Source organism: Phoxinus phoxinus (assembly GCF_949152265.1).
Source record: "Phoxinus phoxinus genome assembly, chromosome: 13".
NCBI lineage: Eukaryota > Metazoa > Chordata > Actinopteri > Cypriniformes > Leuciscidae > Phoxinus > Phoxinus phoxinus.
This window is the reverse complement of record NC_136888.1, coordinates 25,099,515-25,124,595: the sequence shown is the minus strand read 5'-3', so window position 1 is coordinate 25,124,595 and position 25,081 is coordinate 25,099,515. Positions and strand designations below refer to the sequence as shown.

The 25,081-nt window shown below is 37.1% G+C and overlaps 1 protein-coding gene across 12 annotated transcripts in view; it reads left to right on the top strand.

Annotated features, from left to right (window-relative positions):
* eml1 (EMAP like 1) overlaps positions 1–25,081 on the top strand; it is a 48,562-nt gene continuing 23,481 nt past the window's right edge. For 8 of the 12 annotated variants that reach the window (XM_079633652.1, XM_079633664.1, XM_079633663.1 and 5 more), the window contains exon 1: positions 10,741–11,207. In XM_079633652.1, the coding sequence (XP_079489778.1) occupies positions 11,141–11,207 (67 nt within the window). In that variant the 5' untranslated portion in view covers positions 10,741–11,140. Of the gene's footprint in view, positions 177–2,003; positions 2,073–10,740; positions 11,208–25,081 lie in introns of those variants that run through there. The other 4 variants (XM_079633653.1, XM_079633661.1, XM_079633654.1 and 1 more) reach the window with 3 other exon arrangements.

Here is a 25,081-nt window from a genome sequence, read left to right as displayed (position 1 = left end):
ATGCATTCTTTGCATCCCATGGTTCTCAGCAGCAGGACAGAAGCAGAGGTCTGATGGTGTGCGCAATCTCAAAGAGCTGTTTGTTTCATCGTCAGAGTTTTGAGTTGGACACCATCCATTCAGAGAGAGTTTTCCACTTTACTCCATAATGTCAGACTGTGAGGGACTTCCAGTGGGTGAGTATATTCAGTGTCAGGGAATTCTGGATTTATCCTGTTTTTGGCTTGGCCTCACGCCGACAACTCATCCTGCAAATATGTTCTCATATTCTGCTTGATGAGAGAGCAAAGGTTTTAGCCATATATGGCTGCTCTCAGACTGACCGTCTCCATCATAGGGCATCTTAAGAGAGAGACTATCAGTTTACAAATGTACTTCAGTTCTATGAGTGTATCTGTTGCAAAGTATGCGTTGTAGTCTCCACAAATAATTTATCTGTACATCACAGCTGAGCACCATTGCAGCTGTTATTTATAACAGTGCCGTGTTTTTATGTGCTTCCCGCATGGGTGTATTCATGACAGTACATTTATAACACAAACATAATCCACGCTTGAAAGGATCATTTCCCTCACATAGAGCAGAGTCTAGGAAAGTCTGAACGTTGGCTGGTTGTCTGCACAGTAAAAACAATCAGATATAAATAGACTCCTGGTGCGAGGAACATACCGTTTACCAGGCATTTGACCTGCTCAAGCATTATACTAGCAGTAAACTAATGTAACACAGTCTGAGGTAAACCGCCTGTATTCACTTCTGTTAGCCTATATAATAAACTCAAGCATATAGTAATGTTAAACTGCAAATGTTTGTATGATTTGTAATGAAATGGTTTGCACCCTTCTGTTTTGCCACGAATGCCTCCAGGTATGAGGATTATGCCATAACAGAATGTTTAATATTTGAAGGTTTGTTATGGGAATGAAGTCAGTGCATCTATATGGGTGTTATTATCATTATCAGCACGTAATAACTCAATCCCGTTATGTGCCAAGGCCAGCAATATGTGTTAGGAATTTGGCATGCATTGGTATTCACATACATCAGAGTTTGAAAACATATGTTTAGATAAGTGTTTACCATCCACTCTGTAAGTGCGCTGCTAGTGCTGGAGTATGAACTTTCTGAATGAATTTCTGTATATAAGTGATCAGTATATCTGTGATCATTAATGGTCTCAGTGAAGCTGTTTGTGCAGCAGAGCCATAGAATACAATTGTTTTATATATGATGTTTATCTTGTTCAGGAAATTAAAATGAGCTAATAATAATAATAACTTCTCTATAAAGTATATCCTGTGACTCTGTTTTGTTATTGAGTCTCTTGAGAGAAGTTGTGCAGTCATGAGACAGCACATAAACAGATAACCTTCAGCTGTTAGCAGAAGTAATTAGTTTGGCTGCACTTTGGAATCCCTTTCATAATTGTGAAGAATGTCTTTGTTTAATGAAGCTCAGAATTTAATGAACCTACTTTGTATAACTATTGAGCCTGAGCCTCTGTGTAACAGAAGGCCATTTGTTTTCCGCTGACCGAATCTTTAAATGTCCCAAATAAACTGCAGGCCTTGCACTAAATAAATAATCTGAAATAATCCGATTTAATGTACAGTGGGATTGTTATTTCTCAGTCATAATTAAAAGAAATGGAGCCCAATACATTATTTAAATATTGTCGAGAGTGTTCTGTTTGTCCCTGAGTTGGATGTAATTAAATAGATACAGTTTCATTTATTTGTAAAATTATCTTTTTAAATAAGACTTTTTTATTTATTTTCGCTTCTTTAAAAAATGTTTTTAAATTGTATTTATTGTTTCATGCTTTTCCAGACAAAAACTTTCAATAGGCGACTTAATTGCACAAAACAATTATAACATATCCAAATATAAATTGTTAGTTTAAAATTATATCTAAACAAGTGAAAAACATTTACATGTGACACGACTGGTCCACAGCCAAACCTTTTGCCTCAATAAAGTTTTTTTTTTTTTTTTGTATGGAGAAACGTCACTGAAGAGCATGCTTGAGATTAAATATGACACAGTATGTAGAAATACAAAGAACAGTCAAGGTAAATTTCACTTTCATTTTACTACATGCCATTTCCAGTCAAGAAAAAATGTTCTTCAATTAGCCTATACGCAAAAAGCGTGGCAATATTTCTAATGCTGTATTTTAATTCGAATAAATAAAATGCTAGCTATGATGATAGCGTTAGCGAGGTTGGTCATTCTCCCCATGAAATAATAATAATAATAATAATAATAATTACAGTGTCATTTAATCCACGGAATCCTATATTAAACGCATATAATAAGTGGAAATACTAATGGCGTTTCGAAAATGAAAGAATTCCTCTCTACATTAATTGTTGGCATTGTTAGTGCACAAACAAGTTAGTGTCGCGACATTGTGTGTTTTAAAGTTTATTTGTAGTCTACAGGGACATAAGGGCTCATAGTTGAAGTAAAACCGATTTGTTTACTAGCAACAGAGAATACTTCAAGCTTTTCTCGCATAATAGTTGAACTATGAGGGGAAATTTCCTGCACGTGCTTGCTGTAATTGAACCACAAGATGTCACTATACAGCCATTTAAAATAACGACAGTGCACACAGTACGCCCACCTGCTAAAAGGTCAGGCAATTCATAACAACAAGAGAGAATTAGCCTATATTGTGGCAGAATGGCACTTAGTTGTGTTTAGTTTAACTGTGTGCCGTACTAATACATGACATAGTCAGACGGCCATAGATAGCTCTGCTCATCTGATCTCTTGGGGTGAGTATTAAGGCTTGGGCCTTAAGAGGACATTTACCCTATAGAGCTGACAGTTGTTGAGGTGTGACAAACTGCCAGAAGCCTTCATTTGTTTATATTTTGGTAGGCTAGAGAATGAGCACTTCTTTTGTCATATGGGATGAGAAATAACCAAAATAATTTCATACATGGAGAATAGGCTACCCCTTATAGTGGAGTTTGTGCAGTTACAATTTACATGGCAAACATCTGTCATCATGGCATGACCCATGTTTGTTGCTGCATTAGAAGGTAATTGTGTATTGTCATGTTGAAAAGCACTGTATTTTCCATTGCAAGAGATATTTTGTATAATGACTTCACTCATCTGGTCTGGGGAGGAGCATTTCCTCCCATAATGCAATTTCAGCCTCTTAGTGTTGGTAGGCAGCGCTATTCAAGATAGTATATTGATCGACCAGAATAATCCTGACAATCTGTGACTGGTAACGCGAGGTTCTAGTAAAAGCAAGTGGTATGTTCACACTGTGGAGAAAAGCACGCCTACTTTTGCTCTATATCCCATTAGTGCAATGTGATTTATGAGCCCTGTATTTTGAACTGGCCACTAATTGGTTTAACTAGTGAACTAGTCATGTTATTGGATTTAGGTATACTGTAACATTATACAATTAAGGTGTAAGTCTATGAGGGCTAGGCTATATCATTTACAGAATATAACCTCTTTCCAAAATAACTAACATTTGCAATCATCTAACACTTACTAACGCTAAAAACATTGAATATATATATATATATATATATATATATATATATATATATATATATATATATATATATATGTAAATATTGACTTCACTATTTTGGCTTAACACCAATGAAGGTCAAAGCAGGTAAAAATAGATCCTAAAGATAACAACTCACAGTTTTCCCATTTACAGTGCAGCCATTATTAATAATGACCTGAACCGTATATTACAATTCAAAACTCTTTTGGATCCGAGATTATGAATGATATGTTGTATGATAAAGAATATGTGCATTTAGAAAGAGCTCTGTGTTTGTTGCATATAAAGCATCATATATGTTCTTCTTAATATAATAACTGTGGGATGGGGGATGGGGGGGTTACCTTATTTCTAGCAGCCAAGTCAGATATGATTAATGTTTTCGCTGCTTCACAGAATACAGAGCTGTACAAGCAGGAGAACATACCCTTATATAATCATCACGAAGGAAAGGACATTTGAATCACATATGTCGTACAACCAACATAGATCAAATATAACAATATGTTTATAGTTCATTTTCAGATATATACTACATGGCTGTCTGGAATATTTGATTCTGTTTGGCCATATGATTCAGCATAAAAACTGATCATATTTGAGGGATTTCATTTAATTTAGTGCATTTTAACTGCTGGCTGGCTGGATGCATGAGTGAATTTATGAGCGCTGATGTAAGCTTTAATGACATCATCATCTGAATGGGAACAGTAGGGGGTGGCGCGGCGCACACACGTTGTCCCTGATGTCCCTGATCCCTCTGCCTATTTGCCTGCCTGTTGGTCCATCCTCCCTGGTACCATCCAGACTACAGGGGTGATGGAAGCAGGGCCTTGACCAGGTGGTGGTCCGGGGTTTGTTGGGAATAATGTCTCAGGGGAGTCCACATGGCTGGTTGCCCAGGTCCCCACCCACACCAGCTGTTTCACGAGTCCAAACGGGCCGGTAGTGAAGAGAAAAAGATTTGGGAAATGCAGAACATGATGTTGAATCTGTGTGGACTGGTCTTGTGTTTGTTTGTTATGAGTATATGGATCTGTGACAATGATTATACGGCAATATTTCATGTGTATAATGTTCAAAAATTTTAAAAAGCTGTAAAAAAAAAAGAAAAAAGAAAAAAAAGACACCTGGAAGCTAACTTTGTTTGGCCCAACAAAGTCTTTCTGCTAATTCTGCTGATCTGTTTCTTTCCACTGGTCTGATACTCTTTCATTGGACAAATGAACTCCAGTTATGTATGATGTCATTTAAACGATGTCACTGTGGCTTGACCAACATTGTAATGATGTGAATTGATTAGCTTTAGATCAGTGGAAGTTGAACACACATTGTCTGTCTGCAATTCTGATGTCTGAATCCTCAGTTGATTCTGGATCCGAACTAACATCTTTTCACTGCCTGGAGGATCATGAGTGCTATTTCAGTCCTCAAAGCAGATGATCCCTGTTCAGGGGCAGAATGTGAGACAGAGAGTCACATAAAGAATCATGAATTAGAGAGAGTAATTACAGAATTATGTATTTTATAGGATATACAACAATAGCAGATCCATAGCAGTGCTTCGTTGTTGCCATTCAAAAAGTTTAGTTTCCATTATTTTATTTTTTTTAAGAAGTCTCTTATGCTCACCAAGCCTGCATTTAATTGATTAAAAATACAGTAAAAACACTAATATTGTGAAATATTATTACAGTTTAAAGTAACTCTTTTCCTTTTGAATATATTTTAAAATAAGTCAGTGGCCATTACTTCAGTCTTCAGTGTCACATGATCCTTCAGACAGACATACATATATTGGTGCTCAAGAAACCTTTTTCATTAATCAATGTTGAAAACAGTTGTGTTCCTTTATATTATAATAATATAACCGTTGATAATTATTCTCAGGATTCGTTAATTTTTCTCAGCATTTATTTAAAAATGGATTATTTTTGTAACAATATAAAGGTCTCTGTCACTTTGATCAATTTAATGCATCCTTGCTGAATAAAAGCGTTAATTTCTTTATATATAAAAAAAAAATCTTACTGACCTTTTGAGAAAATTCAGTACAACATATACTGACATACCAGTAATACTGTATCAGTCTTTTAATCTAAATACTGCTAGACATTTTTACCCACTTTTTGGCTGCAGGCCATTTTATTGCAAGTCAAGACAACTAATGGTCTGTAACGCATTATAGTGTAAAACTGTTAGTTATGAAATATTAAAAGTAAGGAAGTGTTCAGACTGATGGTTGTGTGAATGCTGTGGGGCAGATGCCGTTGGTGACAGAGTCATAATAAAAATGGCTAATCTAACATGAGATTATCCAGTATGCTAAAGTAGGACAGCTCAGAGTTTAATTTCAAAGAGTGATTCAGAAAGCTTCAACTTCATTAGACCAGGGTTTGTTTTTTCAATTGACCTGTATAGAGATTTCAGTGTCACTGGGGGATTACTATATCTTCCCTTCACAAAGAGTCATTCATTCACTATGGCCTATGTATGATTATAAGTTGTTATATAATAAGAAGCTTGCACATGTAAAATATTTTAATGAGCTGGTTGAGTATGTGCTTCACACGAATGTTAATTCACTAATAGGCATTGGAGCAGAGAAAGCTGCAGCTGCTATTTTATTCTAAACCTCAGGCACTGGCATGGTCTATTACCCTGAGATTATCAGCACAACCTCCTGACATTGCTCATGACATACCATTAATGCAGTTGTACTACTGGTGGAGAAAAAAGTCAGCTGATTACAAACATTAGAGCCATTTTTCATGTATAGTACTAGGCATAATATTATTATTCAATAGCTTGAACTAGGCTAAATGTAAAAGAAAAGACCATCATATGCTAATCTGTTACCTGGCAATAAAAATAAATAAATAAATAAATAAATAAGTAAACACAATAAAAATAAATACAATAAAAAAAAATATATATATTCTGATATAAAACTTTTTGTTTGTTGCATTCTAGACTCACTATAGTTCACAAACGATAACTGATCCCCAACAAGATCCTTTATGCTGTATTTTGGTATATCATTTTGTGTTTGTGTACAAGTGTGCATATGTTGTTTGTGTGAGTAAAGTGTAGCCAGTATAATTGGAGAACAATGGGAGGGTGTAGCTCTGTCCAGCTGCCACCCGAGGGATCCCCAGACTTACACAGAGATGATGAAGTGCTTCTCCCTTCCCCCAGCTGGTGTCTCTCTCCAGGGGGTCTAATCTCACAGCACCACCACTGTACTATATTTGCTTCTGTTCGCCCTGAGCCTCGATTAACACGCAGGCAGCCGATGCCAAAAAATCATCAAAAACCACTTGTGCCGTTCTGAAAAATCAATTTGGAAAAGGAAATCATAGAATTGAGTGAAACTGAAAATAGTTAATTTTTTTTCTGTATTCCTAATGTTTTCACTGTTACTTTTAATGTCAAGTACAAGTATGTCATTATTACATCATTTCCTAGAATAATGATTTATATACTCAGCTGTCACTGCTGCTCTGATATGGTGATCACAGGAAACTCAGTCAAAAACAGTCAAATCATCAGATTCATCCGTGCATGAAGCGTAGAGAAGTAAAATTGACGTAAAAAAGGTTCCCTCCAGTAATTGGTTACTGCGTCTAAGATTAGGGTTAAGAATAAATACGTTTTTATTTTTGTCCTTGAATAAAACCGCTTTAGGTTAATAAAATAATAAACTGCTTCAATAAATAAAAAAATACAATTATTTCCATAGACTTAGGCATAGACTAATATTTTTTTGTGCACTTTATATTTTTATGCTCTGGCTCAATAATACATTTTTACCTATAAATGTAACCATGCTCAACATTACCTCTATAATTACATTATAAAACAAAAACTATGTATTGCTGGTGCTATGGCATTCAAAATTGCAAATTTAAAATGAAAACTATTAGCTGACACGATCAAAGGTCCCGTTATTAATGATTTCAGAGGAAGAGACCACATCATGTGAAAAATGCAGGAAAGAACTGCACTGTCGCTTCTGGGGCTAATCCCTGATTTGATCTTTAGCGAACAGACAGAAGTGTCTGTGTCAGCACTGTTATGTGGCCTGAGAATAAACACTATAGGCTCTCTGATGCCAGATTCAAGAAGCACTGCTGGCCTCAGGACAAGAGGGAGAAAGATGGGACATGAAAATGTCTCATCATCCACCTTGGATCATTTCATTTTTTTTTCGGATTCTGATGTAAAGCCATGGCCAAATTGGGCACAGAAACCCCAGAAATCTAATTTAACACAGCTCTCGTCCACTTTCCATTATTTCGCGGTGGGGGATGGGGTCAGGAGAATAATCTCTAAAGAGGCTCTTCTAGCTTTTCTGTGCTTTTTTTCTTCTTCTTTTTAATTTGACTGTGTTTTGTCTGTTTGAAGATGTGTAAATACAGGCCACGTCGTCATCTTTATGCATATTCCTCCATATGCGCTTGCCTCCTGAATAATTTAAAAAGGTTTTCCCCTGTGACGACCCACAGTCAAAACTGAGATACATTCTTATTCTTTTTCTGCCAACCTTGGTTTCTCTTTGATGGTCTTCCAGACAGCTTTGTCTGTCTGAAGGCAGATAAGCTTTGAATAGTCAATGCTTATTACACTTCAAGCTTGTTTGGATTGTGGAATAAAGGGTGGAAAGTGTGAGGTCATGCATTGTGTCTCATACGTGGAAAAGTCCCCTAAAACCTGGCTCCTCGTGGAAAGCACTCTGTAGTTTATTTCTTTAGTGTCTGCTGTGTTGGGGTAACTTACTGCAATTGTGAAGTAATGTGACAGCAGCTTTTCAAAACAGCATAGCAGTGTAGCTACTTTTTCAGATTACTTGTGGTGTAGCGTGACAAGTCTGTACAGTACGTCACTACTTTTGTCGTGTTGCATTTACAGCTGAGGGAACTGTGAAATCAAACATGCTTTCCTAAATATCTACTAAACTCACTATTTCATATGACGCATTCGGAAATCTGATTCATTTTAGTGTATATCAGATTATTTAGGGCATTAATTTTAATGAACTGGCTAGAAAAAAAGAGTTTACGATTCTGTATTTTGTTGTCGTGAACTATTTAGTTAAATGTTGCCAATGCCATTAATCACTATTTTGTCACTCTGTTGTATAAATTGTGGTTATTTTGAACTTTTCTGGTTGTTTTTAGTGTTCATGTACCCGTTAAAGACTGTACTTTTTATCGGGTTGTTGTTTTTGAGCCAGTAAATATTATTCTGTTTGCAAACATAAAATAATGCATCATAACTTTTAAATACAGTAGCTTCAATATATTTGTTAGTAGCTTGTGTAGTTCAAAATAAAAATAACAGTTTAAAGCTGCAGTCCGGCACTTTTTTGGGTTTAAAAATATAAAAAAATACATTTTTGAAAAAAAACGTAACCAGCCAGTGTTCAAAACGATCTGCTTGCCTTACCTCGATTCAAAACGGTAAGCTTGTAATAGTGATTTTAATTCCAGTGGTACTGGTGGATTCCCGCGGGAATTTCGAGCATGTCTTTGCGTCATTACGTCACTTCTGTACACATAGAGAAGGAGTCCCCGCCCGGCTAGCGTGTGTGGTGGATGGAGGTGGAGATTTAGCTCAGCACTTGGTATGGCGGATCCCGAAAGTTTAAAGCGACAATCACCAGTGACAACTGGAGATTCACCAGTTGTAAAACCCAAAGACTTCGGACTTTAGAGTGGCTACAGAAAAAATATATTTTTCACGTTTTGACGTGATATAAGCAATCGTTAGATTTAATCAGCATGATATAGCTACTGCAATGCTTCCCCCCACCCCCCGAATTTGGTCAGAACAAAAGTGAATGTTACTTACTTGTTCAGATGACATTTTCTGATGAAAATTCTAATGTTGACACTTTCAAAAAGTATACTCTGAGATTGCTGATGACAGTACAGTATCCACAGCGACGCGGCAGCGACAGGTTCTCCTCAATACATTGTGTTCATCCGCGCTGTTTCATGCCGATTTACCACCCACGCACAGTTAATAATTCCGCGAATAACTGCAATTGCAGATTTCTAACAGAGATGGCGACAAAGAGGAAAAACGACGGACTGCAGCTTTAACAGTAAATGTCTATCAGCTTTGAGGTCATCATATGCTAATGTACACTTTTATCAAATACACATAGTATTTACAGCATGTGTATATGTTCAGAACATAAGTTTGAGGTCAGTACGATTTTGTCTGAAATAAATTAACATTTTCATTCAGCAAGGATGGAATAAATTGATTTTCAAGTTCTGTTCTTTCTATTCATCAAATAATACTGGAAACAATGCATCACGGTTTCCATAAAAATATTAAACATCACACCTGTTTTCAACATAATAATAAGAAATTATTCTTGAGCAGCAAATCGGCATATTAGAATGATTTCTGAAGGATCATGTGACACTGAAGACTGGAGTAATGATGCTGAAAATCCAGCTTTGCCATCATAGGGATAAATTAAATTTTATTAAAATATATCCAAAAATATAATGTTTGTATATTTTGTTAAAATATATTAATTTAGATAAGTTATTTGAAATTGTAATAATATTTAGCAATATTACTGTTTTAGTGTCTTTTTGATCAAATTAATGCAGCCTTGCTGAGCATAAGATGATTCTTTCAAAAACATTGAAAAAATCTTACCGGCCCCGACATTTTGAACGGTAGTGTAGATTTATGGATTTGAATGGTAGTATAAATTTATGCTTTATGTTTTTTTAAATTGCTATATACTAAGATATATACTATACTTTCACAGTACAGCATCTTTTCTGCTTCCGTGAAACGTGAAACGTTAAATTTAGCCTCCCCCACAAACAACACAGTCATAATCCTCTTTACTCCGGTGTACGATTTAAGTACAAATGAATTTCTGAGTCTGTGTATCCAAACACACACAAATACATTTAATCATTAGTAGCCCTTTACCAACTCTAAATATCGACTCACCCCGACTTGTGTCTACATTTTAGAAACATCTCTAATGCAGTAAAAAAGTAATCTTTTCTGGTTTAGTTTCTCCAGCACTGTTTCCTACTGCATCAGAGTGGAGTCTCAGTCAGCTGGAGGGGGAGGATTTATGTTTTGAGGGAGGCTCCGCCCCCTGTGCTCTGATTGGTCCGTTCCCCACTGTCAGACCGGGACTCACAGACAAGCTCAACGGAGAGTCCTCGACATTACACAAACACCCACACACTCTCAACACTCGCACGCACTCCTCTGAGAGCTAAAGCCCTGTACTGGCTTATTTTTCTTCTGGAGATCTCTAACAGGAACACGCCACAGAAAGGATCAGGAGAGAAAAAGTGCACAAGAAGATCCGCATTTTGCAACTTCATAAATATTTTCACTTTCTGTTTTTTTGGAGTCCCATTCAAGGAGAGCATCTGAGTTAGCGTGACTCGAGCATTGGGTGAATGGGTTGTCATGGTGACTGACACTGGCAGGCTGACCCCAGAAGAAGACTGGATGTTGAATGGACAGAGAGCTGCAGTGGCCAGCCAGCGAAAGTAACAGGGAGTTATCGGAGAAAGGGAAGACGAGAGGAAGAGAATGGAGGACGGCTTCTCCAGCTACAGCAGTCTCTATGACACCTCCTCACTGCTGCAGTTCTGCAATGGTAAAGCCATCATGTTTTGTTTTTTTGTCTTTAATCTGAGAACTTGTCCATCTTATGATCTATGTCTCTTCAAGCTCAGGTAAACATGTTGCCTGGAGTTGGACGGTGGTGCATCAAGTGCTGCACTTAACCTTTCTGACCTTCTTTAGTCCCTCAACTTTGGCACAAAGATTATCAAGATCCTCTTGACTGTGATGGATCATTCATTTCGAAAAGGATTGATACCAGTTTACAGTTTTCTTACAGGCTTCTAGCTGATATGATCCCAAAGCAAATGTTTCTTGAAGGAAATCTTTCAAAATGCCATGGTTTCAAGATTTTTAAAGTGTTTTAGGTATCCTGAACCTCTAGTCACTCCTGAGGGTTGAAGGTGTGTGATGTTATTTTCAGTTTTGTTTTGAACTAAACAATGCAGTGAAAAATCTCTTGCCTCTTATTACATCAGACCGTTCTACCATAAAAATGAAAATGAAGACCTTTGCGACAAAAGAAAGAATGAGGATGTTGTTTTGATTTGTTGAGGTGTTGTCGTTTTCGAGGGTGTTTTTGTTGTTCTGCCAACCTGATTGTGATAGTCATGTGATTGTGTATGTTTTCTGGCTGGTGCTTTGAGGCTTTTGGGTAGTTAGGGATTTCCTTGTTCCAGGATGAATTAAAGTATGTGTCACTGTTCTGTCATACACCAAAAGAGACCTCATATGACATAACAGTGCTTGAGAAAGCAGTCTGAAGCTCTCCCTGCTCTTATGTACAATGTGATGATGTTGCATGAGTTTCTACATTAAACGTTTTACTGAGCTGTAGTTTAACCCTTGGTTGAGCAGGGTTTATGTCACTCTACTCTAAGTCCAATCTCCTTTGACAGAAGATGAATGTTCTCTCTTATAATTCTGTTCGTTCTAGGCATGGACAGTATTCGTACCATGTCAGTTATCAGAGAGATTTTATAATTTATCAATGGATACAGCACACATATATGAAATTAAATATTTAAAATATCTAAATTTTCTTTGTTTACATTACGATTACCTTTACCATCACCTAACACTCTCTTAAAATTCATTTTTAAAGTAATATTTTATTATGAAGAATATACGTTTAATTTAAATGTATTATTATTATTATTAATTAATATTATAATAATTTTATAGTAATAATGTATATTTAGCAAAACCTAAAAATGGATATCCTTTTGTAGTATTTGAAATGATTGATTTTAGTTTTAGGCCTATTTAGTTTTTATTTTATTTTAGACAAAATAGTTTTGAATTTTAAAATGGGCCATTAGTCAGTTATCTGCCATAACATGAAAATAATAATCAGCTTATCAGTATCATCCAGAATTTTAATATCGGTGCATTTCTTTAAAGCTTTCGGTTTGAAAATCCAATATTAGAGTGATGTTTTTTCTGGGATCATGTGGCATAGCTGCAAATCTACCATGTGTGCACTTGGGTGGATATTGAGATCATCTGAGGTTACCAACTTGAGTTTACACTGGAGTTATGATAAGATTGTGCGGTTGTAGTGACATCACAGAGCATTGTGTAAAAAAACATGTCGTCTATAAGAGTCATTCATTCAGCCTCTAACAGCGCTTTAATCTATATGCCTCATTCATCAGTTACACTTCTAAACATTGTGTTTTACAAGTTGTTAAATGAAAAAAGACAATCGCTCTGCTTTTCTGTCTGTTTGGCTGAATGAGAGTGAGAGTTGCTGTGATGGCTGGCCTGTATTCTGGCTTGTCAGGCCAGCGTAGGACTGTGGGTAATTGAATGAGGGTGTGCTGGAGAGCGCTGCGGTGAGGTCATTCAGCAGTACAGTGCTCAGCCGAAGCTCTGGATCTGGTATGAAGTCATTTGTTCTTAAACGCTTCACGAGTTTCTGATCAGCCAACCATACTAATGTAGGGATACTGGGTCAGCAAACAAATTTACAAGGCAGATTCTATAGGCATTAGATTTAACCTTCATTTAAAGTGTTTATAGCCTCAGACTCATCTGCTTACTGTTTTTTTAAAGAAAATATACACTTAAAGGGATAGGTCACCCAAAAATGTATATATTTTTTAAGGACTATTTTAGTTATTTTGCCTTCAGAATCTTTTGGGAAATAACCAAGATGATGGCCACATTGAATAAAAACAGTAATTTAAAGGGTTTGTTCAGTCAAAAATAAAAAATATCCATCATTTATTCACCTTCAAGTAATTTCTTCCATGGAACATAAAAATGTAAAAGATTATATAATATAAAACATTTAAAAAAATGTCTCAGTCATGTCCATACAATGAAAGTCAATGGGGTCCAATGCGGTTTTGGCCCCCTTTTGACTTTCATTGTATTGATAAAGATAAAGGTTTGGGATGAATGTGAATAAATGATGACATAATTTTCACCTTTGAGTTAACTATTCTTTTAAGATCGACCTTTAAAGTATTGTTTTCATTCAGCCAAAACGTGACCATCATCTTGGTTATTTCCTGAAGGATTCTGGAGGGAACATAACCTCATGTCCTCACTCAGATTAAACATTGGCGGTGAGTTCTGGCAAAGGGAGTAACGGAATATCTGTTGTTCTGGCATCTAAACCTCTACCAGACGTCTCAGTCTTTTTGACTGTTGTCTCATTCAGCTGCTGCTGCCAAAGAAGTGTTCTTGGCACTCGTCTCTCTCTTCTTATTGGCTGTCCTTTGAGCCACTGATGGATGCATGTGCAACAGGATTAGGATTAAAGACCTGCTCACGTTACCGACCGAACTAGACAAGAAAACCAAAAGTGAGTAAGAATGAATGTCATGAACAAAAGCTTCCACTTGCCTCTAAACTTGAGCTCTCCACAAACTTGCCAGCAAGGATGTAAAAGCTGGAAATCCTAATCCAATTCATAAGAGCCACAGTTGGAAGAAGTCATTTATTCATCTTTTTTCTCATTGACTTTACAAGGCTGTCACTTGAATTTGGAGGTAAATATTGATACACGGTAATAACTCTTTCAAGGCTGTCGATTTGTTCAAAGCTAGGCCATCAATTTCCTTTTGAATTATGGCTCTTGAGCTGTTATTTATTGATCAGTGGTCTCATAAAAAATTGCACACTGAGGGATAATACAAGTCGTCTTCCCCTAAATAGGACATATTGACATGGCCGTTGTTTGTCTGTTATGTAGCAGACCCCAGATGACTTGCATTTGTTCTTTATTTGGCAAACTCTCCCATTACGCTACTGATAACAATTCTGAAACCATCTGCGTGGCCTTCTGAGACGACCAAAGCTATTAGTGCTACTCTCTCTCTCTCTCTCTCTCTCTCTCTCTCTCTCTCTCTCTCTCTCTCTCTCTCTCTCTCTCTCTCTCTCTCTCTCTCTCTCTCTCTCTCTCTCTCGCACATGTTTTTCATTTTCTAAATACTCTTCTGTTTGAAATGTTGGGGTCAGTACAATTTTTTTTTTTTGTATTGGGCCTTTTAGTCATGAGAACTGCAGTGTTGAAGGTGTCATATCTGAAGCACACATGTCCCGCTGAAGGCGTAGTATAGTGCTATTTTTGTACATTAAGGAGTTTTTTTGGATTATTCCACTCATTCATTCCCTCTCAAGGGCTTCCAAAACAAAGAGTCCTTTGTGGGGGTGTCAAGCAGATAGGATTATTCAAATTTTGCTTCAAAATATGCTAATGCTTTGCAATGGCAAAATGTGGTGCATTACTTTCATATACAATGTGTGTGTTGTGTCGACCAGAACAAGTCCAGCCAAAAGGCTTTTATATAGAGTACTTGCATTTTTCAGTATTTGTTGTTTGAATGTCCATTGTCCAATAGAAATTTTAGAACTGTAATTTGCACCACTGGGAAAGTGAGAGCCATGCAAGCCTTTCCCAATGTACTTTTATTCAGAACAGATTGTACAAGAAAGAAGAAGTTTGAAAATACACACACTTCGGTGTTATTTTAGTGTTATTAGCTTTTATTTTTATATTTTCAGTTTTCAATTTAGTTTATGTTTTAGTAATTATGTTATTTGCTTTTGCAATTTTTTTAATATTCTATTTTTTACAACTTCTTCAGTTAGTTGCCATACCCAGGCAACATTATTCAATTTTTTGTTTAAATAGTTTTAAGTTAAGTAAAAATGTATGTTTTATTTCAGGTTTATTTCAAAAGGAAAACAGATTTGTAGTACCGGTAGTTTTAATTTCAGTTAACAATAACAACACTTCTGTTTTCCATCAGCTCAGTTGTGCTGAGCAGGGGCTTGACATACGATTTTCCGCATGTAACATCCAGTGTCATTACCGCACGGCATCCGCAACCCACCATAAGAACAACACTTTAGTTTATTTAAACCACCCCCCCCCACCCACTGTTCTGGGCTGTTTGTTATGTGTGCACAATGCTCTGGGTTCTGCAGGAGAAGAAAGCCCTGGCTTTCAAGCACACTGAAAAGAGCATTGTGTCAGAAGCGGGAAAGCGGAGCCAGCCATGAGTTAATGCTGCCCTACTTTTCTCAGTCAGACTCTCTGCGACTCCTTCAAAATTATCCTTCCCTACTTCCCTGCCTCGTTTGCCACCAGAGCTCCCTGCCGTTTGTGCCATTTCTCAGGAGAGCATGAGTCAGCACAACCAGCGGTTACTGGTCTACTCCAGCGTGCCTTTTCCAGGTCGGTTTTGTGTTTTCATCTCTATGGTGACTGAGCTGGACTTAGAGGGTCTGCCACAGGATAGGTCCCATAAACAGAGGCCTTGGCTGATTAAACATGGAGTCAGATTAGTGTTTTGTTGTTCGGGGGGTTGTGTGTGCGTTTCCTTATACTGTGGTTGACAGTAAGGTCAGCTGTTACTGAGCGAGTGGGCTTTCTTCATTGATTAGTATGTCGAAATGTTCAAGGAGCATGTGGGTGGGGAGCATGACATGATGTGTAGCTTCACTATTACAGCACTGAGTCATTTGGAGCTTTCTTTATGTTGTCTATAAGTTTAATAACATTCTACTTGCTATGTTTCTATCCAAAGTTGCGTTGCAAACTTATGTGTTAAATTGCAATATCGCATAAAACATTTGCGATTAAAGCATCGTTTCCATGCCATGTGTTCAAGAGAACAAAATCGTCACTTCCTGGGCAATTTGCACAAAACATATATAATAAAAATGAAAATTGCAGCAATCAGGGAAGACACTGTGGCTCTTTTGTCGTATATCATAAATCACAGTTTTAAAAAGTGATTTTTCACTATTTAAAAAAGGATCTGCATTTTCATGGGTTTAAATAAAATATTGTTTTCGTAAGAGACAATAAAAACAACTTTGTGCATCAAAACCACTCCTTTTCAGTTGTTTAAAAAACATGTAAAATTATATAAATATAATGATAAAAAACTTAATTTTTTTTAATGATAATTTATGTCCTTAAAGTAATAATTCACCCTACAAATAAAATATATGTTTCATTCCAAATTTCCATTTAATTTTTACTGCATTTCTGATCAAATGTCTTGGTGAGCATAAATACGAACTCAAACCTTTGAGCAGCAGTGTTAGACTGTGACAATAATCAATGAGCTTCATTTGTGAAACATTAATAGAAAGAAGTAGTTTGTAAAATTATTCTTATGAGTGAAAGACCGATATATCGGCCAGATATATCTGCGTTTCCCAAAAGCATCGTGACTTGTTAGATAAAAAGTAGATCGTAGAGCATATTGGTGGCACAGTGCTTTTGGGAAAATGCATCAGGCCAAAATTATTTATCTGCTAATATTTGGCCATGTTCACATTAAACTGCTAAGCCACATCTCATCTCTGGCTATAGCAACTCATTTGTAGGACACCAACATTTAGCTGGTTTGATCCCAAAACAACACACAAGCTCTGTTTCCAGTAGTCTCATGCACCCAAACATCAGAGCGCGTTAAGCCAGTGCACTTTCTCCCGGGGCACAGGGATAACCACTGATCAGGATCGGCTCAGTATCCCTTTAATCCTCTCTTAGCCCAACCACTTCCTGCATCCCAACAGGGTGGCTTGGGGCTCGAGCGTCGTCGTCTCTAGAATACCCCCCTCTTTGGTTTCAAGCCAGTGGTATCAGGGGGTGGAAAACACCCTGCCTCTGCGGTTCACACAAATTTGTTTTCTCTGCTTCCCTGGGTGCCTAGAGGAGATTAACTGGGAACAACACTGCGGGTATCTCCGCATCACTTGTCACTGACTTGGTCCTGTCTGGAGTCTCTCTATGGGGATGGAGGAGGCTGGTGTGATTAATGAACACACACGTAAACACATAGCTTCTGCCGCCTGCCTTACACATGCTGGCAAGGTTCTGGCAGCATGCTAACAGCTTCTGTAGGCTTTTTTAGTAAGCAGTGCGTGAAAGAGAGGGAGAAAGATAGAGAAAGACGTACTCTAATTTCCCATCAAGCCATTTGGCAAGCCATCTACTCTTTGTCCTCTTTCTATAATTCCCAACATACTCTCATGAGTGGTGCTTGCTAAGGGGCCATTCACACTGGACATGTTTTTGAGTCTTTCTGCCCTGTTTTTCAAATTGTTCTTCTGTTTAAAAATCACAATGTGATGGAAGTAGCAACATACCTTTTCTTCCGTGTTGTCATGTACATCCAAGTGAAACAGATGTAGGGCGGGACTTGGTTCTGTCTATCGGTTGTTGATTGGATGGATGCAGATGTTGCGAGCTTGCAGTCGGTTGTAAGAAAGGGGCGGAGTTTAAGCAGACTAAATAATTGGACAAGTCTGGCACACGTCACCCAAGAGAAGAGAAGACTGTTGTTTAAGTGGAAGAACGAGACCAATAACATGCATTTAGAAAATGTTATTTTGACTTAATATGCACTAAAGTCTTTGACCACTGTGACGATTCTCAGTTTTTTTGAGCATCTTACGTCATGAGTGACACATTTTTAGCACAAAGCACAAAGTTAGCACAAAGACTGGAGGTAAACGGCTCTAGCTAGCATACTGCTCCCAATAAGTGACAAAATAACGCCAACATTTTCCTATTTACATGTTGTGATTTGTATAGTCACAGCGTGTACAAATAACGAGGTCACATGAGACACAGCCATCTTCTAACTGTATAAACACTGTAAACTATGTTCTCTGAAGGCGAAGCACTGCTACTTCTGCGGAGTGATTTGCTCGCAGCACCTGAGAAGCCCCAGGGTGAGGAGCAGAGCGTTCGCTCATAGTAACATTCTAACATTCTTCACACACCGCCCAAGTAGCAGTGCTTCACCTTCTGAGAATATAGTTCCCAGTATGTATACGGTTAGAAGATGGCTGTGTCTCATGTGACCTTGTTATTTGTACATGCTGTGATTATACAAATCACAACATGTAAATAGGAAAATGTTGGTGTTATTTTGTCACTTATTAGGAGCAGTATGCTAGCTGGAGCCGTTTACCTCCAGTCTTTGTGCTAAGCTAGGCTAGCGGTGGGTGCGTCAGACAGAGTTACGGCACGCACAGAGATGAAAAGGGTATGTATGGACTTATCTAACTCTGGGGGATACGGTGAATAAGCTAAAGTCCCAAAAAGTCAGCGTGTTCCTTTAAAAGGACTTTGACTTTTATAAAATCTCGATGCACCTGGAGCCTGTTTTGCTGTGCTGCATCTTACTGTTTTTGAATGCAAGGACCACCCAGAATGCCCTATCAACATGCTAAATAACACTTAAGTTGTGTCCCAGTCTGATATCCCCTCCCCCTCCATCAACTGCTTTGCAACATGCTACGGTCTCTAGCAACTGCATATCATCTAACTAAAACAACTCAGGATATCATAACCATATAACAGCACAATAAAAACCTAACGAGGGATTTGAAAACAGAATGGAGAAGGTGTCAGCTTTAATAGGTTGATTACAGCTTGACCCGAAGGAAGATTTTGCTGATGTCAGATGGATTGAAACTATGGCTCTCTCATGGGGACAATTTGGCTCTGCCCATCACCTCTTCCCAGCTTTCTCCTATTCTTTCCATGCCGGAGGTCACGAGTGAGGTCTCTGGGATGATCTCATGTGTCTATTTTTATCTCCTAAGTCCTATTTATTTACTAAAGGCCATCTCTTTTTCCTCATTATGTACCTGTAATCTGGGAAATAGCTTGGCAGCACACTATTCTCTCGCTTCGTTTGTGACTGTGCTGGGTTATATAACAGTCCAGTCATCATCTCTGAATCACTGACACCTCGAGACAACGCACTGACTTACTATTACCAGAGTTCCAGATGGGTCCTCAATGAACTGACCGTGGATCTATGACCTAAGGTTGCAAAAACAAAGCGGTTGGGGAAAGCAGGCAGTTGTAATCCTCTTAAAGCACACACAAACCTTTTACTCACTTTCTCTCGTAGACTCTCCCTGTGTCTCTCAGCGTGAACTCTTTATGTAAGAGGCAAACCTCAAAGGCCAAATCGTTGATGAGAATTGTTTGTGAAAAGCTCTGAGAGGATTCACTTTGATACTCACTGAGACCAGATGCATTTTGTTTAAAACAAAGGCTGTTACAAAACCTAGTGAGGTGACCCATAAGGCAAAAAAACAAAATAATATATATATATATATATTATAATTTTTTATATATATATATATTTCTAAAGGCACAAATAGCCACAATATACAGTATTTGTACATAAATATTTTATAATTGTTTTGTCCACTTTTTAAAAAAAATACATTTTGCATTTATTCAAAGGGTATTTTAAGATTGGATTTTTTATTTTATTTTTGCCCCATGACATGTTTTGTAATATATTTTGGCATTTAAGGTTTAAATGAAATATATATTCCATCTTGAAATACAACGCATTTAGAATAAGTTAAAGTATTTTGCCAAATGGGGTTATTGCCTACATAAGCAGCTTTACGTTTGCTGTTTACATGTTGCTAAGATAACTGCACAATATTCTTAATAAGCATAAAAATACATGCTTTACTTAATTTGATTAATACAGTGTGCTCATTTTTTTATCTATACAATCAATACTTTTCAGTATTGAATGAAATATGTTGATAATCCACATTAACATGCCTTGTTTGCTATCTTGTACTTATTTCTCAATGAGCTTGTCGCAATGCATTCTGGGATTAGAATTTGGTTAAAATATGGTATATGCATACAAATATGGGCAGCGTATATAAGCTCACTAGGCTTTGCAATAGAGCACATATCCTTGTAGCGATGTATGAAGTGGCCTAAAAAAGGTGGTGACTTGCAAATAGCCTCATTTTGAATGCTAAAAATATATTTTTTTCCCCTGGAGTGTGCGTTAAGGTGTGGTCGAGCAAAAAAGGTCCATTGTCAATAGTGTAGCGGTGTATGAAGCACCACTGACACAGAATTCAGACAAACCAATCAGCTTTCTGTTGGTCAACTTGAACCTGTTGCAAAATCAGTGAGGGGAAATCATTCACCCTAATGTGAAATTACAGATTGGATGTATTTTGCCTGTGAAAATTTGCAGAGCAATGGTTAATGTGACCGCACCATGAAATATTTTTAATGTAACATGCATTGTATTGGAGCTCGAGTCATAAGCATGATATGGGATAGTCTAGATTTGCCTTTGTTTTATGATTAGACAAGCCTCCAATGTGAAGAAACATTATCACATTCACTTTTTTTAGCGTAATGATAATCCTTACAGATCTTTGCTCTCTGCTGTGTCTCATTTATGGGCAGATACAGGGTTTGAGTGAGTCAGCTAGTAGGTTCAGACTCGGAGAGAGACCAGATATATGCATTATTAATCACCCAAAGCGCTTTGAGGGAGACATTAAAGGGAGTCCGCTTTGCTTTGATAATCCACAAACACTTTCTACCCTGCCTTTTATGTGTAATTTTTAATGCTATATTATTCACAGATTCAAAGCAGCTTTATGGCATTCATTTTTTGAATGTCAGATTGTGACAGTTACATTTTTTAAATGTAAATTCTCACTTTGTAATTCTACTTTTAGGTTCTATATATTATTTTTGTTTAGTTAAAAAACATTTTTTCACAGTTTTGTTATCTTACATTAAATAAAATATGTTTAGAAATGTATTTAAAAGTTAATCATTTATATATTAATTATTTAATACAGCTTTTTCATTCTTTTGTATCTGGCTAACCCTTAATTGTTTAACGTTCTTTTTTTTGTATTGTAGCAAAACTGAAACTAAACATAATATATATATATATATATATATATATATATATAATTTTTGTTAGTTTTGGAGCAATGACAATCTATTTTAGTTAAATTTCAGTTTTTCCAATTTCTAAACTGTTTACATTTAGTTTTCTGATAAACCTTATGTGTATTCATATTTGTTAAGTAATTAAAGTGCAGCTTTTGTCCACTGGTCGTTACTTATATATACGTATTATATATATATATAAGTATTATGGTATATAACTTTCTGTTATGTAGGCTACTTCTTGGACTTTCTCCTAGCAGTGTGGATTCAATTTACGTTTCAATTGTTTGCAGTGGTTTTTAAAAGACTGAAGGAATATCTGTGCCTAGTCAGGGCAGTAGGTCAGGAATTGCACTTCAGTTTCCATCTCATTTTGTGTGCTTTAAGAGCACAATCAATCTTTTGCCAGTGTCTATCTGTATAAGATCAGTTCTGTCTCTCTTTCTTAGGAGGATAGAAAATAAAAGGTACAGGTATTGCATTTGACTTCAATTGCACCAAACTGTCTAAAGTGAAATATGATTGAGCCTTTCCTATAGTGACGGAACTGACTGTAAAATCCAATAGACTATCTCTGACTACACAATCTTATGCTGATGTTAACACATTTAAGCCCTAATAAAATACCTGAAGACTATGCCACTCTTTTTCCACTAATATCTTTTGAATTAAACAAATCATTTATGCTAATTTTGTGAGCTGGATCATCTGATTAATTAAAATGCCCTTACAATGCCATTTTAAAGATGACTAATTTAGTTTTAGGGGTCTCATACAATAGATTTACATGCATCCAAGGTCAAAAGCCACTTTAATTTTCTCATAATATACACTGCACATCACCTCATTTCTCAAAGAATCTGAAAATGTTTTGTTCAAAGATTCAGTCTCTAAATCCCTCTTTCCCCCCATTTACAGCACGTCGGAAACAAAACACCTATTACCATGTCTGAGTATTTTGAATGCACGATTGTTTTTCACTTTTGAATTTGCGATCAAGCATGCTCTGTGTAGCGGCCTATAATTTGTGGGCATCAGTGAGCCGCTATCTATATGCGGGGTATTGAAATCACTTTCGGATTTGCAATCACGCGTACTCTGTGTATAGGACATTATTGGATGTATTGGCAAGATAGGACATTTGTCAGTGATGCTCAGGATCTGTTGCGCACCAAATCCTTCGCCGTTCTCCTGTAAGTGTTCTCTTCTAATTGTCTTCACGTGATAAAAATCGAACTCCTGCTGCACTGTGCTGCGATGCAGAAGAGATGCTTTCAGATTAAAATTGTGGCATCTGTTGTCCAACTGAACTAAATGGATCTTATTTCTATAAAAAAGCAAAACGACAGTGGAGGTGGTGTCGCGGTGGCCATAATGTAACACTGGTACCACTGACTACTGCAGCAAGCGGTACTTCCTCAGTACTTGAAAACAGTGAACAACAGTGAAAACAGTCGACAACACAAACCAAACTCTTCCAGGCCTCAGCTACAACTCCAGTACTCGAGAGCGGGTCAAAGTAGACGTCGTTCGCGGGCAGCCAATAAAGACCATAGGCTGGCATTAGGCAAATTTGCTACATTGACGTAGGTATGTAACATGAAGTGAGACTGGAATTACTGACAACTCATTTTTCTTTTAGGAGACAATAGCTTTATTTGTTGCGCGTTTTGATCTTTAATACTTAGCAGACCTTTTACAGTCACAAACAGCTATATTACACACCGCATGAAAGGTAATATTTGAAAAAGGGGCACTTTAAAAGATATGACTGAAAAGAATCCTACTGGAATTAGCTGTTTTTCTCAGTTAGGGCATGTCAAATAAAAATTAGTGCATAAACTTCTTTTTTAACTTTTTAGTTTTTTTGGTGGGTTCTTCTATAATCACCAGGTAATAGTTCAAGATGAGCTGTTCAGTGTTGTGAGTTTAACTAACAGAGGTTTGGAGGAGATCTAGCTAGGATAGTGATGCGCTATCTAACGAACACAGTCATTTCCAGTGGAACATGAAGCTAGAGATGGGCCGTGGTCCAATCCAATCACAATGAAACAAAACAAGATTGCATTCAGAGGAAGTGGGAGAAAGACCGAGTTAGAGAGACAATGGCAAGGGAAGTGCATCCCCAATCTTAGCAGTTTATTTGATTTCTGAAACACATTTAGGAGATACGGATGCCTGCCAATCCCGCTGTTTTTACAGAAAGAACAGCAACAAGAATTGCAATTTGTGTCCGTTCATGCTGCACTGATATATTCCCACTAATGCTTTTTAATGTGGTCGAAGTGCACGCTCCCTGATGCTCACCTGCAGTCATGCGTAGCTGAGAAGTTCACTGGAGAGCATTAGCGTTTACAAGCAATATAATTAAATATGTGTTTAAGTGTGTGTTTACATGCTCTATTATGACCGTACAGGTGCGATTTTGTAGAGTGCAGTATTATTTTGTGCAATTGTCAAATGAACGGGAAGCTCTTTTAGGCTTTGAGCAGACGTGACAGTCATTTATTGTGCTGGTTATTAGCATTATGCCACCAGTGGCTTCAGAACAATTGCAAACTGGGTTTGTGCTTGGAGACAAGACAGAATAACTCCCCATGGAGCTTTTGAAAAGACGAAGCCGTGGGAAGGCTTCAATCAGTGATTAATTTCATCCATCAAAAAGGCAATTTCAATGCAAACAGCATGATTTGCGGCTCTAATTATTAGTAGTCATTTTTTATTAGGTTCTGTCTTGCGGTTGATGCGTGTGTGTGTGTGTAGTATTGGGATTCACATAGTATGTTCCTTTGTTCATAATGCACTCATAAAAAGCTTTAGTGCAGCGATTAACAAAGCAACAACATCCAGGAACAGAAACCTTTTGAATGTTGGGAAATTTAGATAGTTTTCCCCAATACACAGGGGTAGATTTGTGCAGGTAAGTATAAATCTAAGGGTTATCTGAATATCCTGACTGGGTGAAATAGTTGCATAAAGAGGCTTATCTTCAGGAGGCGATTAATCACCGCTGAACATTAATGACTATGATCATTTTTGCAGGGCGAGCAACTGAATTTTAAGTGAAATGGCTGGAGGCCATTAAATGCACTGAGCTGATGTGTGTGTATGTGTGTTAGTGTATAATTATACAGCTCAGCTGGGGTAAGGAAACATTGAGTGATTTAATGTTTGCAGTGGAGTGGAAGGTACTTATCTAAATTTGAGTTTCAAAACTATCCTTTTTTATATTTTGCCTGAAGCTTCCCATCTGCCAATTACTCTGGCTAATATGACTCATAGTTTGCATTTTTATAATTCAAGTCACACTCGCTATGAATTCATACTTTAAACACTATTACTTAATGTTAATTTAAAGCCAAGACATTTTAGCGTACATTGTTATTAATCAAATGCTGGTAACACTTTACAACAAGGTTCAATTTGTTAACATTATTTAATGTATAAGGTATTAAGGAAACAAGCAACATTTTTTTTTATAATTAAAGCATTTATTATTCTAGATTATTGTTAATTTAAAAATAGCCTACACTGTTACCCACATATTTCATGCACCAATCTGATCTAAAACGACATTAAAAATAATGTGCAAAGATTCCAAGTGATGTAAAGATGTAGATTAAAAAAAAAATAAAGCACCCTGAATGGCTTCCTTGTAAATATATGAAAAACCTTTT